Genomic DNA, 15,987 nt, shown 5'->3' with positions numbered 1-15,987 from the left:
AAGCTATGGACAGGGACTTGTCACTCTGCCTATTGAGTACTAATCCTATTTCATGTATTGGATCCTTTTAGCAGCAGTGTTGGGAAAACTGTGAGGGTATGAAAGAATAAATTGCCTATGATATTTCAAAAGGAATCTTGTGTTTTCTAGAGGAGAATTAGCAGGTCTTGTAAAGTAAACTAGTACCCCCCAGGTTGAAAACTAACAATTTTGTATCACCAGACACTCTACTAGAACATGGAGAGGAGATTTTTTTTGTCACTGCTTTAAACACATTGGGGTGTATATTTTTAACACCTGAAGTTAAAGAACCATACCTCTACAGCTGCATGAAGAGTGTTGCAACTCATGATGTCCTCCAGGGAAAGTGGGAGAAAATTTTCCTTCAGTTTAAAGTTTGCAGAGGGACAGAAAACTCAAGTCAGTCTCATGGTTCCATGTTCCCAGCAAACAGTGAAGCTATTGTATGGGGAGGGAAATTGTGCACTCAGTGTAATGCCTGCAACTGATTTAAATCTCCTCAGTTTAAGAATCTGAAGGGATTTACTTTTTCCTGGGATATCTACTCTATATATACTTAATACATCTAACTTTTCTGAAAGGGAAAAGGGGTAAATATTTCACTGATTTCAGACTTGATCTAATGGTAAAATTAAAAACAGGAATTAGGCAATTCAATATAATATAGAAAAAATGCAGATCTCTTCATTCACTTAATTTATAGCTTTAATTTTTGAGACAATTTAGCTCCAGCTTGCTTTTGGGGAGGAGGGGGAATATAGACAGTTAAGACAAGGGAATAACTCTAATGCCAGCCCATCAAATGCATTCAAGAATTCTTGGCATAATTTACCCCTTTGCATTGTTTTAATGTTACAGTAATCTGTTTGATGGTAGTACTGAATGGGTGGATTTAAGTAGACTTTTAAAAAGCTTCCTTTAATTGCTCACTTTAGACCTTTGTATTTAAGTGAATTACATATACTTTGTACAATGCCACACTGATTTAGTCTACATCAGCAAGTTGTAGAACAAGTAATTGCTGCTCTTAACTTGTTATGTGTCAGTTTATATTTTTACCACAGCTGCTAATCTGATGGCAATACTTTGTCCACAGGAATCTTGTCAGTTAAAATGTACTGAAGCCATCTATTAATGCATTCTTCTTTCAGTCTTTTTTGACACACAAGTCTAGTATTCCTGATGCAGGGAAAAGTAGGAAGTTACAGGCAGTTGTCTTTTCCTGAACTTGTTTGGGTTGATACTGATACCATGAGAATAAGTTACATATGTTCAAAAACTGTTAATAACTTAAACTTCATACACTTATTACAAACACTGCAAAAAACTTAACAGTTTAGATAAGGCAGTAATGCTGATGTGCTGTTCATCATATAATCAAACTGTTTGGCAAGGTAAAGGCAATCTTGGTTGGCTAGCTGACAGAAGCTGCCACTCAGCTTGTTACAAACACCATACCCTGAATTGCACTTGAAGCTTGAATATTCCTCTATGTACATCTGGTTCCATCTTATATGCATGTTTTGTACAGCAGTATCACACAAAGCTAAGTTAAATAGATGCCCACAGAAAAGCACCTCTTATAAATAAGGTGTACAAATTAGAGTATAATAAAGGTAGAGAACTAACTTTTTTCCCTTTATGTGTGATGAATTTCATGAAACATTAGCTCCCGAGGTATACTAGTTTCTGGGCCATAGAGTTTGGATGCTCTTCTCTCAAAGGCAGCTACCATCTGTTTAACAACTTCATCAAAAAATAGTGTTGCAAGTTGAGAGTGTAGAAGTGAACGAAACTCAAAAGAAACCTGTTTGAGAAATCAAGAAGAAAGATTGTTCTAGCATCTATCATTTCAGTGACTTTGATAAAGCAAGATTAAATAATCTGTTTACTTAAGGGTATTTTTAATTGTATATCTAGCACAATTTAAAACAACTGTAAGAAGGGGAGATTTAACCCTATGCAAATGAAGTTTATATATCCCTCTGAAAAATATCAAGTGAAAACTCATGAGCCATTCAACCCAGTTCATTTTTAGATAGCATCTTTCATACATGCTACAGCCCAGAATACTTCAGTAATAATACAAAAGCACAATCACTATTTAAAAAAAAAGTGAAGATGGGTGAATAATGCATGCAGTTATAAGTTCATGACTGAGGCAAACTGAGACCTAGGTAAATGAGAGGAAAAGTGTGAAAATAGATTTGAATTCAGGTGAGTAAGGTCTGGCAGACATGGAGTTACAGCCAGAGATCATTTATGGGTGGCACTGAGCTAGATCCTGAAATGGAGAGAGAATGTGTAAACACAATTGAACACAAAAGGCGTTTCATTTTAACACTAAATCTAGTTTTTACCTTGACTTGTGGTTGTCATAATATGCTATAGCTACATTTAAAGCAAGGAAAGAATAATATGGCAATTAGGGAGGAAGACCAGCTGCTACTTTTCCACATCCCATCTTTCAGTGATTAAGGCTATAGCTTTAACTTTGCTGCAAACTACATTTGCTGCTCTCACCACCTTTGGATCCAAGTATTCCAATTAGTGAATGGTCTCTCTCAAACACAAAATGAGAACTGATTTTATACAGCACTAACGTATTAGTTATAAGCAGCAAGGCCTAAGACTACTACAGTCCCAGATTTTGGATCCTATCATTCTCTCTAACCATTTAACTATTCTTGCATTTAAAACAAAAATATCAGCATAAAGTAAGCATTAGGAAAGAGAAAGGAAGCTTAAATAACTCATGACAACCATGTTACTGTTTACATGAAATAGCCTGTCATATTACTTGGTACTGTCCCTAGTTAGGGAACACTCATCACTATAAACTGGAATCTTGTCTTAACTCAGTTATATTGGTTTTGCATACACAAGTCACCCTAGTAAGAGAAATCTTTTTACAAAATTTCCATATGGTTTAGTAGGTGATAATTTACCACAATCAGTACTAAGAGCTGCAGCATGGTGTTAAGATGTACTCAGCTGCTGCAGGTGCACTCTTTCCTAGAAGATGCTTAAACATCATGTGTCATTCTTCCTAAGAGTCAGTGTTAAGAGTGGTGTCCCAATTAAATTCTAAATGAGGCACTCATTGCCTGCCTATAAATTGACCTTACAGCTTCAAATAGATACAGCAGTCTTCCTCTTGAGTTGTGTGGAATGGTGCGCATATTAATCTGCTTATACAAGGGTTTTAAGCACATGCAACTTTACTCAAGCAAGACAAGCACATTTTGGCAACTCTAAAAGTTCTTTATGGAACAAGAACTACAGGGCAGAGACCAAAAGTTGTGTCCTGCAAAAAAGTATCAGTGTTTAATTTTGTTTAAAAACTTCAGATACTACAGATTTCTCCAGTGAACTAAAGATAACACTATGCTGTATTCAAGCTATGTAGGAAGAAAGGTTAAAAAGAGCTAAAACACAGCTTAGATCTAAGATACTTCTCATTCAGAATTCACTGCTGACTTGGTTGAAGACTGGCACAGTAGCCTGTAGGAACAAGCAGCAGCCCACAGCTCAGATTTCTATTTTTGCATCTAAAGCTACATCCCTAAAACTACATTTTTAATTGTTTCACTTAAACCCTCAGTTATTGCAAATAACTTAGTTCTACTCTGGGCACGGCTTGCAGATGTAGAGCACTTTGAGTTAAACCAGCCTTCGTAGAGCGCAGTAGGCAAAGCGCTGCAATCTGTCCACAGACAGCTACAAGCGCACTGGCATGGCCACATTAGCAGCTCTTGCAACAGCCACAGAGGGCAGTGCATTGTGGTAGCTATCCCAGCATGCAAGTGACTGCAACATGCTTTTCAAATGGGGGGGAGGGCTGGTGGAGTGTGACAGGGAGTGTGTTGTGTGTATGTGGGGGGAGAGAGCATGTCGGCATGCTGTCTTGTAAGTTCAGACAACAGCAGACCTTCCTCCCCACCACCCCTCTCTCTCTCACACACACAGCATTCCACAGTAATGGTTGCTGTGTCTCGGAGCAGATAATAGAGCTTTCAAAGGGCATATCCACATACCTGCAGCAATTCCAAAACTATGCCAAGAGTGGCCACTTGACTTAAGGGGATTATGAAATGTTTCCGGAGGCTGATCAGAGCGCAGTAATGCAACACCTCATTCACACTGACGCCCGGGCATTTCAGCCAAGCATTAATCTTGCTGAGGTGGAGTACCACGAGTGCTCTACGTGCCTTACTAGTGTGGACGGGTAGTGAGCTAGGACGCCTGGGGTTGCTTTAATGCGCTCTAACTCACAAGTGTAGCCAAGCCCTCTGTCACATTCCAAAAGGCTGTGGAGATGTCTCTGCTACTTCTGTTCCCAGCAGTATACACTGTTAAGTGATGTCAAAGATGGTAAAATGTTTTATTCAGAGAGCAAGCATAAGGAATAACCATTAGTGTGCTTTACTTTTCTAAACTAGGTACAAACATTTACTAATCCATAACACCACACCGGTAAAGTACTGTAGATACGTATTAATCATAGTTTTGCAGATGGGGAAAAGACTTAAATTACTTCGCTGTAGACACACAGCGAGTCAGCAACAGAGCAAGATTAGAATTCCAAAGTGCCTCACTCAGAGTCCTCTTCTACATCCAACGAACTCAACTGTCTCTACTTCGGTTACTGATACAAACCATTTACCTCTTCAAAATACGGTGGATGGCAAAGGGCCATGATAGCAGTTCCACGTAAAGTCAAACAGTGTCCATTTTAAGGCCAATTTTGACTCCCTTTAACAACCTAGAATGTCATAAAGTGGTTTATGTAAGATTTTTTTTCTTTTAAAGTTTGTGTTTCCTTAGAACAAGGTATCTGGATTATGGGATTTAAAACCAGTCATTCTGACTTTCTCAACTCACACAAGGTTTGGGATAAAGCCTTCAGCATTTCTGCACAATCAGTGGGAGCTAGCATACTGCTTTTTTTGAGGAGCTTTAGGACAATAAATTTTTCTGGGGAGCTTTTACATTCTATGAGTAAAATAGCTTGGGGGTCCATACATCTTGCAAGCTTAAGTGGCATGTCCTGCAAGATCATTTAATTTTACAAGCATGTGCTTGTTTTCCTATTCCTGAACTTGTGATGTCCCCAATCCCAATAAATGGAAGGAGATTAGCCCATGCAAGAGGGTCTCAAATTACAGGAGGCACCAAAAGAGCTCTCTCCTATTTACAGGAGAGAGAGTGTGTTAAATCAGGGAACTCCAGCAGATGGCAACAATATCTACCCACACATGAGTACAGCATTTGCTGCTGTAGGCCAGGCTGTATACGGAGGTGCAAGTTTTCAGGTAGGTCCCTGGCTTGGGAATGACCCCCCAAAAAAAACACACCTCTCTCTCTCTCTATATATATATATAGCCAGAGAGAAAGATATACACAGAGGAATTAGGAGATAAATTTAAAAAAACAAATAACTAAGAAGGGAGATGGGCTAACACAGTTTTGAGCTGCAGTGGTTTCCCATCATAGAATAGAGAGGCGTTATTTTCCCTGAATACAACTCCAGTGTAACTGTCTGGAATACTACTTCCAACTGCAGCCACCTCATTACCAAACCATATAAACTGCATGCAGGCAGTTCATAAGGGAGCAAGAAGTGATTAAGGGACTGGAGCACTTATGTGGAGAAAAGACTAGAACAGAAGAGCTCAATACATACAGCTTGGCTGAGACAACCAAAAAGGGACTGGATAACAGTACAAAGGAGGAAGAAGAAAGGTCAGTACACAAAAAAGGAAGAAAAAAAAGAGTCTACTCTATGCTAAATAGCAGAGGGAAAATACCACTCCTCTCCATTGGAATCCTCTCCATTGGAATATTTAAAACTAGAAGTTAACATGAGAACAATCCTGTATTTGTGGGGCCATGGTCTAGATCATCTAGTAGGCTTTTCTATCACTGACTGAGACAAATACATATGGGATAATTGTGTCTGGCAGCCTGGAAAACACCAACATTAAGTGTTTAGTAGTTTGAGGGGAGGAATATACTCAACCCCTTGAACTATTTCATTGCAGTGGAAGCTAATGTTTTCATCAAAGAAGTATTCCTCATGAGGACTAGAAAGGGAAGTTTTCACATGGTAAAGTTTAACAGTAACTTTTGTAAAGTTAACATGATTTTTCAGTGCATGTGCTTAGCATATTTTTCATTAGTAGCAGCACATTTGTGTTTATCATGGCTGTAGTTTGCTTTTAAGTACATTTCCAGCAGTCAGTGAGCTTAATTACCATACTTACTGAAAAATCCAAGGTGCATGTTCTTGGATAACCTGGGATTCCTGGACTGAAACGCCACACTGTTTCCAGATGATTAAATAGTTTCCCATCTGTGCAGGATGCCTAAAAGAAAGTTTAAGAGTTAAGCTAGAACTATGCTCTCGTACATTAAATATACGAGGCCGAAGTATTTCCTTTTGGAAGCTGGTATTAGGAAAGTTAATGTTTTCACGTTTCACTACATATTAAAAGGCATGGTGCAGCTAAGAATTTCTCCTGCATTGAAGCCAAGAAAAGACCAGTTTACCTAAAATAATTTCAAGCAATGTAATCAAGTTATCTACATGAGGAGCAGTTCTTAGGTAGAAAAAGGACGGTGTGGAGGGGGCCAATTTCTGTTCTCAGAGCCACAACAGATTTCAAAGCAGGTGCACAGAACTAAGAGATCGACGTATGTAGGACAAACAGAATAGTGCCCCTAGTATTGTAAATTGCAATCATTTAGTACCATTGTGTTGTAAGTACCATGGTTTTAAACAAGGCATCTGATATTTAACCTTTACTATTTCTTGTGTATAAATTATATGCACTGAAATGTCTCCAATATTTTTAATTACCCTGTGTAAATGGTCTTAATTTGTAGTTATTGTCTTTTGATGCTAAACAGTATTAGTGGCTATATGTTAAACTACCGTAGGTCTCAACTGCAGCCACCTCTGTAAGTTTGAGAGTTCACAAATATTATTTCACGAGAAATGCATGTCATTAAGGAACATATTCTACCACTCTCACTGAATGAAGAGTCTCATTGATTTCAACGTAAGGGATTAATCTATAGAAGAATAGCAGAATCTGGCCATAACTATACATATTTGGCTTCAGTTCCCAGCAAGCAGTGTTTACGGGCGGATCTGATTAGAGTCCTTGCCTAAAGTTTTATATTAGGGGAGTATAGTGGTGTTGGCTTCGTAACCTCCACTCTGGGATTGAAGATCAATGTAGCCCTTATTTTCACTCACTCTTGTTTGCTGTCCAAATCCAGATTTGGGCTGGCCATACTTCCAGCAGAGGATTGAACAATGCTCCCTCTTCAAGAATCACCTAAATGCTGCTCCCCAATTGCCTTGGAATTTTCAGAAAGAAATTACATGGTTCTTCCTCTACCCTGGGAGACAGCATGCTGCCATTGCAACTCTTCTAGCCTCAATGGACACATCAATACTAGAATTTTTTTCCTTCACATCGGCCACTGTTGATACTAACGATTCAATGCTGTCAGCAACAGCAATGGTGGATAGGCGCTGCTGGTGTTTTTGCCACCATAATAACATAAGTTAGAATGCCAGCAGCTCCTTGTCTATGGTACCATTCCCACTTTGCCAACACTGATGGATCTGAATGGTGGGAATTTTTAGGGAAAAAAAAATCCTCATATAGACAAAGACAATAGGTCTGGGAGAGACCTTAAGCACCAAAAATAGATTTCTCCCTTCACCACTCTTAGGGGTGGTTCACCACTCTAGTCCAGCGGTTCTCAACTGGGGTCCACAAGCCCTTTCAGCGGATCCACAGAGCCCCATGGCTGAAACCCAGAGCCCCAAGCCCCTGCGCTGAAGTGGCACGGGGTTGAAACCAGCACACCCCGAAGCCGGGAGCAGTGTGGGGCTGAATCCCATGTGTCCCCCCCCCCCACACACAAGCTGGGAGCGGCGTAGGGCTGAATCTGGCACCCCCTTCCCTACCCCTCAAGCTGGGAGCGGCGTAGGGCTGAATCTGGCACCCCGTTCTCCCCCCAAGCCAGGAGCAGCGTGGGGGCTGAAGCCAGGAGCCACACTAGGACTGTCCCTGCCTACCTGTACACAGCCCCTAGCTACCACCTGCCTGCACCCTGAGCTATCCCACTGCCTGCACACAGCCACTAGCTACCCCCCTTTGCACCCTGAGTCGTTTTCAAACTTTTTGAACTGACTCCCCCCTTTGAGTTATATTTTTTGGTTGCATCCCCCCAAAGCCCAGACAGGCTGGGTGGCCTCCTGAGTGAGTCAGGGGTGGAGGTGGCACTCCATCCCTGAACCCTACTGTGCAGAGCTGTCTCAAACCCTGCCAGCTCTTGCCCACTCCAAAACAGAAGTAAAACTATGCCTATGCCCAAGGGTCCCCCCCAAGCTCAGAGCCCCAAGTCCTCCCCCACCGGGCTCTGGCGTTTTTATAGCATGTTGGGGGGGGGGGGGGCTCAGCAAGAAAAAGGTTGAGAACCCCTGTTCTAGTCTTCTCCAAGACTAGATGTGCTCTTTTAAGGTGAGCTGTAAATCTAAGAGATAGTTATGAAGCAGCCTGATGCCTACCTTCACAGTTCTCTTTTAGGTCAAGAGCCAGTCTTGTAGAAAAATAGTAGGGATAGAGTCCAGTCAGCATGTGAAACCTGAACTTTCTGCTGTAATTGTTCACCTGTCTCAGGTCCTGATTTTTACCCCCCAGAATGAGAAAGTACTTTAAATAAAAGCCCTTCTCCCCACTGTACTGTCTTGGCATCTTATATCCCGCATACTTAACAAGGAATCCATTTCTGCTCTTAACAGTGTTTTTTATAAGAGGAATCCCTGGAAAGAATGGGGATGGGAGAAAGAGCAGAATTGGACTGCTTAGCCAAACAATTATCTTTAACACAAGTTATCTATGGCAATTTTACTCCATGCTGCAAGAAAATGGATGAGGTGATTCCCAAAGTGAAGGAAAGGTGTGAGACAGAAAAGTGCAAAAGAAATAAGAGATTAGGTTCCCGAGCAACCCTTGAATTTGAGCCTGAGTAGGTGTAGAGGACAAAAGAGCAGCTGAAGTGCCAGACTTCTGCTTAAAATGTTGTCCTTTTAATCTGCCTTTTTGGTTACTACCATGGTTGAAATGGTTATGAAGAAGGGTAAAAGGAAACAGATGAAAGTTATTGCCTCTGCAATATGAAAGAAGATGAAGCAGGGTTCCTTCTCTTCTGACCAGCTTAACCCAAAAGTCTCCATCTTCTCATCAGTCTTGCTACTGAACAAGCCTTCACCATTAAAGGGCTCCTTTCCAGCCAAACAGGCCAAATAATGTAAGTCATGAACGCTGGAGGAGAGTGATGACAGATGCCACAGTTCTTGCTGAAGTGTCTGAAGCATCATGCCCCTTTTTCTTTGAGAAGCGGGTAAGTCAAAATTAATTTTAAGTTTAAAGAGGATTATATAAAAAATATACTAACAAAAATATACTAAATATACTAACTATACTAACATTCGTTATAATGAAGAGAACTAGGAATGGTATATACATGTATCACATAAATGGCTGGTTATTTCTCACACAATAAAAAGAATAAAGCAAAGATTTTTCTTTAAAGACACATTTTAAAAACAATGTTCAATATCCCTCAGCTGTAATTAGGTCTTAAACAAAAGCTACACACACAGTTTTTGAAAATATAGCACCACTCAAAACAGCTTTATGAATCATTTTTGAATTTTGTTTTGAAGTCATAGTTTCCTGTTTTCTTTAAAGTATTACATTTATACAATTGGATATTAGGAAAAGTTACACACAAGAAACACACAAAATAAGAATTACCTTAACCAAGTGAGGTCTCACTAGGGTAACAACTGATGTATACTTCTCTACCACAGGAGGAAATCCTATTTCTAAGTGGGCTTTGCAGTACCCAGAACGTTTGGATAATATGTCTGACTTTTTACACCAAGGAACAAAGAGTTTGTAGTCCTCCACAACAGCTACCACTTCATACATTTCCTGCATGGAATACCTGGAAATAGAAACATGACATTACCAGTTATAAAACTGTAGTAATTTAAATATAAAAGCTTTTCAAGTTACTATAAGTTACATGGGCAACTTTAATTTGGTATTTCCAAACATATGAGTTCTTGACTTTGCAGATTTACATCCTTTTAAGATTTTAACAGTAATTTATACAGCACTGTAAATGCTGACTACACTTTACAAAAAATTAAATGAATATTTTCACTCTAAAAATCATACAACTTAGAATCTCAAAAGATACAATCAACTGAAGACAATATAGCTATTGTTAAAAAATGTACAGGTAACTTAGCTAATTAAAAATAGTTAAGAAAGAGTTGTAAGCAATTTGGCACAAATCAGTATTTGCTCAAGGGAAGCAAGACATTGGAATAGATGAGGTGCCACAGGTTAGGATGAGGTATATTGGTAAAGCTAGGTGGGGAAGCCAGCACAGTGCTTACCCACCGTCTGTTCTGTCAAGCTTCTGCTATTAGTCCCTTGCATTCGAGAGCTAAGATCCCAATCCTACAAACACACAAATGAGTAATTTGTAATTTCATGCATATGACTAGCCCCTCATATCCATAAGTGTTTGCAGGATTGGAGCCTAAATTACTCAGTATTTAAAAAAAAAAAAAGCTAAAAGCCAATTTCAAGCAGTCTGCACATGCAATTCTTCAAGATAAACACTGTTGGTACTAAATTTTAGATGTCTCAAAAATGGGGGAACCTTTTAGTCTTAAGTTTAAGCTACTTCTGTATCAAATGGACTTTACCAAAAACAAAAAAACAAACGAACAAACAAAAAACCCTAAAAAGAAGCCATTAGACTAAGATGCTGGATTTAATAAAAACCTCCCTCCGACTTTTTAATAAATCAGAATCTCATTCAAACCCTTAGGGTGAAAGCAAGATGGAAATTCTAGTCTTGTCTTGAACTAGTTTTTAATGGGGTAAATGCAGAACAGATTTTTTTTTAAACTGATTCTGACCCATATACGAAGTTTCGGCCCAGGGTAAATATTTATATCACCTTCATTGGTAATGGTCAAACAACGATATCAACATAAAAGTTTTCTATTATTCATAAAGGCTCTTCAAATACTGTGCAAGTGATTTTCCACAGAACAGTTTTTATACCTCTAGTTCAGCCTTCTAGACTACGGCCCGCGGGACTCTCCTGCCCAGCCCCTGAGCTCCTGGCCTGGGAGGCTAGCCCCTGGTCCCTCCCCCGCTGTTCCCCTCCCCGCTGCAGCCTCAGCTCACTGCGCCGCTGGTGCAGTGCTCTCGGCGGCGGGGCCGCAAGCTCCTGGCGCAGTGCAGCTGCAGAGCCCAGCCTGACCCAGTGCTTTATGCTGCGCGGTGGTGTAGCTGGCTCCAGCTGGGCAGCGCGGCTGCAGCACCGCCAGTCACTGGTGCTCCAGGCAGCGCAGTAAGGGGGCAGGGAGCACGGGGGTTGGATAGAGGGCAAGGGAGTTCAGGGGTGGTGGTCAGGCGGCGGGGAGGTGGATAGGGGTCGGGGCGGTCAGAGAGCGGGGAACATGGGGGTGGAATGGAGGCAGGGGTCCAGGGGAGGGGGGTGCAGTCAGGAAGGAGAGAGGGGTTGGATGGTGTGGCAGGGGGCAGTCAGGGGTGGGGGTTCCAGGGGCAGTCAGGGGACAGGGAGCCAGGGGAAGGGGGAATGGAGGGAGCGAGAAGCTGGAAGGGAGAGGGAGAAGGGGCTGTGCCATGCCTGGCTGTTTGGGGAGGCACAGCCTCCCCTAACCAGCCCTGCATACAATTTCTGAAACCTGATGTGGCCCTCAGGCCAAGAAGTTTGCCCACCCCTAGACATGCAAAATTGCAGTAAATTCTACAGAGATACAAATTTAAGTATGTATAATTCTGCAGATCTTTAGCTTTTCATTCCACCCTTTAGCAAATCAGCCCATTCATATGTTTTGCAGATCTGCATGCTTTTAAAATATACAAACTTTAAAAATCCTGTATTATTAGGAAAGCTGATACAACTGCTAGAGGCAAAGCTGCAGGAGTGTTTCCAAAGTTGGTTTCTGTTGGGAAATGATTTTTTGGGGGTGAGGGGGTTTGAGGGGGAAACGGCGGTGAGGGGGGCTGAGTATATGTCAAGTTTGAAGGAAAAATTACAGGTGCTTTTGGAAAGGGGAAAAAAGCTACCTTGCAGAAAAATAATAAAAACAAACAAAAAAAATCTAGCAACCATCTGACATGGAAATTGCCCTCACTGAGACCTGTCAGTCTTCTGAAGAAAACCGATTTTGATTTAACCAGTTATGACCATTTCAAAGTCAAATGTTGGCCACATACAATACAATGAGTATATTTTTAAGCACCACCTGGAGCAAACATAGGCGGCATTGCATATGTTTAGCTACACAGTCAACTCCTTAGTCCTTCAAATGGACTGGTACTCATCTCCAAGAGTTTCTAGAAAACAGACCTAATTAAAGAATCCTCCTGCTGCTGTAGTCTCTTTTTGTTTATCTCCCTCTAACCCTTCAACTCATAACTCCTCCCTTCTGCTTATTTCACCTCCTCTTTTCCTCTTTAACCACTCTCCCCTACTGGCTCCTTTCCCTATTATCTTTTATCATAGGGGGAAAACCGTAGCTCAGACCCATCTCTGTACCCTTCATTTCTTCAATCTTTCAGCATGCTGTGAACTGCCTAGTTTAACCATCAGCTACCTCAGCAACTCCATTATCTTATCCCATCAGGCCTTGTCCGCACATCACCCTCCATCCTGTGCCCAGCATTTTGTCATCTTCCCTCATACATCTTGTTTAAACTTCACATAGCAAATTCCTTGGGGGCATGGACATTCTTATTTGTTTGAAGTGTTAATTACATTTATGGTGCTTTAGAAATAGTAAGTAAGATCAGCCCATACCCACAAAGTGCTGTGCACCTCCTGATACGCACAGAGTGAACTGACTTCCAACGTGCATAGCACTTGCAGGATTGGACTCTAAGGAAGTATGGGGATGGGTTTAAATTAAAGATTAAAACATTTTAAAGACCATTTGGAAAAAAAATAAAAACAAAATTCTGATCTTGAGTTTCTCCTAAAACAACTGGTGACATTACAAACAATTAAAGCAAAGTAGAACACGCAGCCTCTTTTCTGCTTTAGGTGTCCCAATGTCAGTCATCAAATTGAGAAGAAAGAGATCCTAAACTTTGGCCCTTGTGAAGTAAAATATCTTCACTGTTTACCTAATTGTAATATTAAAGGCTTTTTGCATGTTTCCTAACAATTTAAAACGGAAGTCCCAAAACTGTGGGGCACACCCTGCTAGGAACTTCCAGGGGACATGGTGGGGAGGGAGCACCACGGAACCCCTTCCTGCCCCCAGCTCTGCTCCAGTCCCGCCACCAGCCATGTCCCTGGCTCCTGTCCCCAGCCTCGGCACAGCTCTGCTCCTGGCCCGAGCTCCATTCCTGGCCCAGGGCCAAGACCGGGAGCAGAGCTGCACCTGGGAGCGGCCCCACTCCCAGCCACAGATCCACCCCCAGCTGCAGACCCAGCCTTGGCCCCTTTACCCCTGTCCGTGTCTACTGACTTCAATGGGGCCAGATTTCACCCTCGGCTGTAGCTCTGTACTTTTGTTTCCCCATCTATAGAACAGGGATAATGCTTCCTCTCCACACACCCCAACAGCAATCTAAGATCCTCAAATGAAAGATGCAATATAAGTGCAAAGTATTAGCATGTTCTTGGAGCAAATGAGGAAAAACTAGTTGAGTTCATACCTTTGTTATTTTGCTGGAATTAGTTTTCTGCAGAAGCAGATTAAATGGTTAAGGCATTCTTTCCACTAGAAGGGGTAGCTTTTTAAATTTTATTTATTATACATTTTTTTGAACACTGGGTTTAATTTCTGGACAAGACAACTAAACCTTTCAAAACTGGCTAGTGATTTTTAGTGTCTTCATTTTTTGGTGGTCATTCTGAGGCACTTAAAAGGGGCCTGATTTTGAGGGGAGAGATGCTCTACACTTTCTGAAAGTCAGGCTCCTTTAAAATCATTAGTCACCACTAAACATAAGCCATAAACATTTCTAGTATTTCTGGTTATCTACAACAACTTATAGAAACCAAATGCACACACATCTATAAGTCTATTTCCATAGTTCTATTATACAAACCCTATAATTCTTCTCTCAGAATATTCTTTTCTTTTATTTCCGAATGGTGAAGCAATGTTGAAGAAAGTTCTTCTTGCGAAGGTACGGTTTGTTACAGATACTTGCATTTGAGGAATTCTGCTCATCAGAATACCACATGAAGCCAAGTGCCTGCAATTGTGAAAATGTTTTATTATAGTGTGTTTTTGATTAACAAAACAAATCATTAATGCTTTGAAGTAAGATAGAGAGGTGGGTGAAGTGCAATAAAAGATATGACCTCACCTATCTTGTCTCTCTAACATCCTGAGACCAACACGGCTACAATTCTGCATACATTAAAGTGAGATATACAGGCAATCTGTTCTACAGTATTGCAGAAAATTTTTGCTTCAGATGTGAAAATGAGCTCCATAACAGTCTGTAAGCTGTTCAAGATGCAATGTTAACCTTTTTTTGTCTTTGGCGAAACTAAAAATAGCTCCCAGTCATGGAAAAAAAAAAATTGGCACACAGTAAAATACAAAGGCCTTCCTTTAAGGCTTGGCTTCAACTCAGTCTGAGGCCATACACTAAACTGAGTTCACTTTGATTTGCAGACCAGCATTTCCTGCTAATATACAAGTAGTTTTCAGACGTCATCTCTAATATTTTGTCCCATTCTGAATATGTGAACAGAAAAAGAAGTTTGGAGTCTGAGATACACAGCTGAATACCATTAAAAATACATTCATATTTTTATGTTTCAGATGACAAGAAGTTAGTTTCTCCTCCCCCCTTATTTCTCTTAAAAAGCAAGTTCCTGGCTGCATGGCCTTTTGGAGAGGAAACTACACTCCCTATCCTACTTTAGACATTTGTTTCTCCTGAAACAGTTGAGATCATATATAATCTTGAATTTCAGAAATAAAACCTCACCATTTACTTTTCAGAAATACTTATAAAGGTCATATTTATATTCTCTCAATGAATTTAAGATTATGGAAAAATACAAAGCATATTTCAGTTTTAAAATGTGAATCATCACATTTATAGATCCATCTACACTGTTAAATTCAATACTCTGCTTGAGTTGGGATCTCTCATTGTTAAGAAGCACTAGTATATTTTATACAAAAGTTAACCTCAGGAAGTCCTGATTCCTGGCATCAATGCATTTAAAAGAGAGAGCTCTATTACCTACCAGTGGTCCCTCTCCCCATAATATCTAATGAACTATCTGGGTTTCTATCGTATTTCTAACACAATCAGAGCTGTAACTCTAGAATCAAGCAGTCATATGAATGAGGAGTTAAAAATGGAACTGACCTTCCCCAATAAGTTGAAAGGTTTTTTTTTTTTTAAACATAGTGCACTGGTGGATGAGTCTTCTCCTTAACCACTGAAGTCTAGCAAGTTATGATAACTAAGTGTAAACTGCCAACTATTTAAAGAAGAAACTATTAACTTTGCTGGCCTGTGACTGCAAAACATCCACTAATTTCCTACAATAACCAACAGTGTAAATTTATGGGGCAGACATTTAATACATCATGGAAGCATCACATACCTGCTCTGCACTCACCTCAATGGAGCTTTATTACAGGACATTCGAATAATACTGTAATTATACAAGCCATTTTATAAATATTCTTGAGACACAATCCCTGCTTTGAGGAGCTTATATAACAGAAATATCTACTTGAGTAACTAAATTCTATTCAAAGCTATCATGAACACTTGACAAAAATGCTTATGCCCCTAAGAACTGCAATAAGTAACAACTCAATTGTACAACTACCCCAGG

At 40.5% G+C, this 15,987-nt stretch overlaps 1 protein-coding gene across 7 annotated transcripts in view; it reads right to left on the bottom strand.

The window, feature by feature from the left end:
* COQ10B (coenzyme Q10B) overlaps nt 1-15,987 on the bottom strand; it is a 41,018-nt gene that overhangs the window by 5,208 nt on the left and 19,823 nt on the right. For 3 of the 7 annotated variants that reach the window (XR_012154353.2, XR_012154351.2, XM_073306307.2), the window contains exons 2-5: nt 14,223-14,372; nt 9,864-10,056; nt 6,288-6,389; nt 1,651-1,828 (exon numbers count right to left, since the gene is read on the bottom strand). Coding sequence is in view for 4 of the 7 variants with exons in the window: in XM_073306307.2 (XP_073162408.1) it covers nt 1,661-1,828; nt 6,288-6,389; nt 9,864-10,056; nt 14,223-14,372 (613 nt within the window). In the remaining 3 variants the exon portion in view is untranslated. Of the gene's footprint in view, nt 1-317; nt 460-713; nt 1,829-6,287; nt 6,390-9,863; nt 10,057-14,222; nt 14,373-14,486; nt 14,864-15,987 lie in introns of those variants that run through there. The other 4 variants (XM_078848008.1, XM_078848006.1, XR_012154352.2 and 1 more) reach the window with 3 other exon arrangements.

Source organism: Lepidochelys kempii, chromosome 11, assembly GCF_965140285.1.
Source record: "Lepidochelys kempii isolate rLepKem1 chromosome 11, rLepKem1.hap1, whole genome shotgun sequence".
NCBI classification, from domain to species: Eukaryota; Metazoa; Chordata; order Testudines; family Cheloniidae; genus Lepidochelys; species Lepidochelys kempii.
This window is presented reverse-complemented; position numbering and strand designations above follow the sequence as displayed.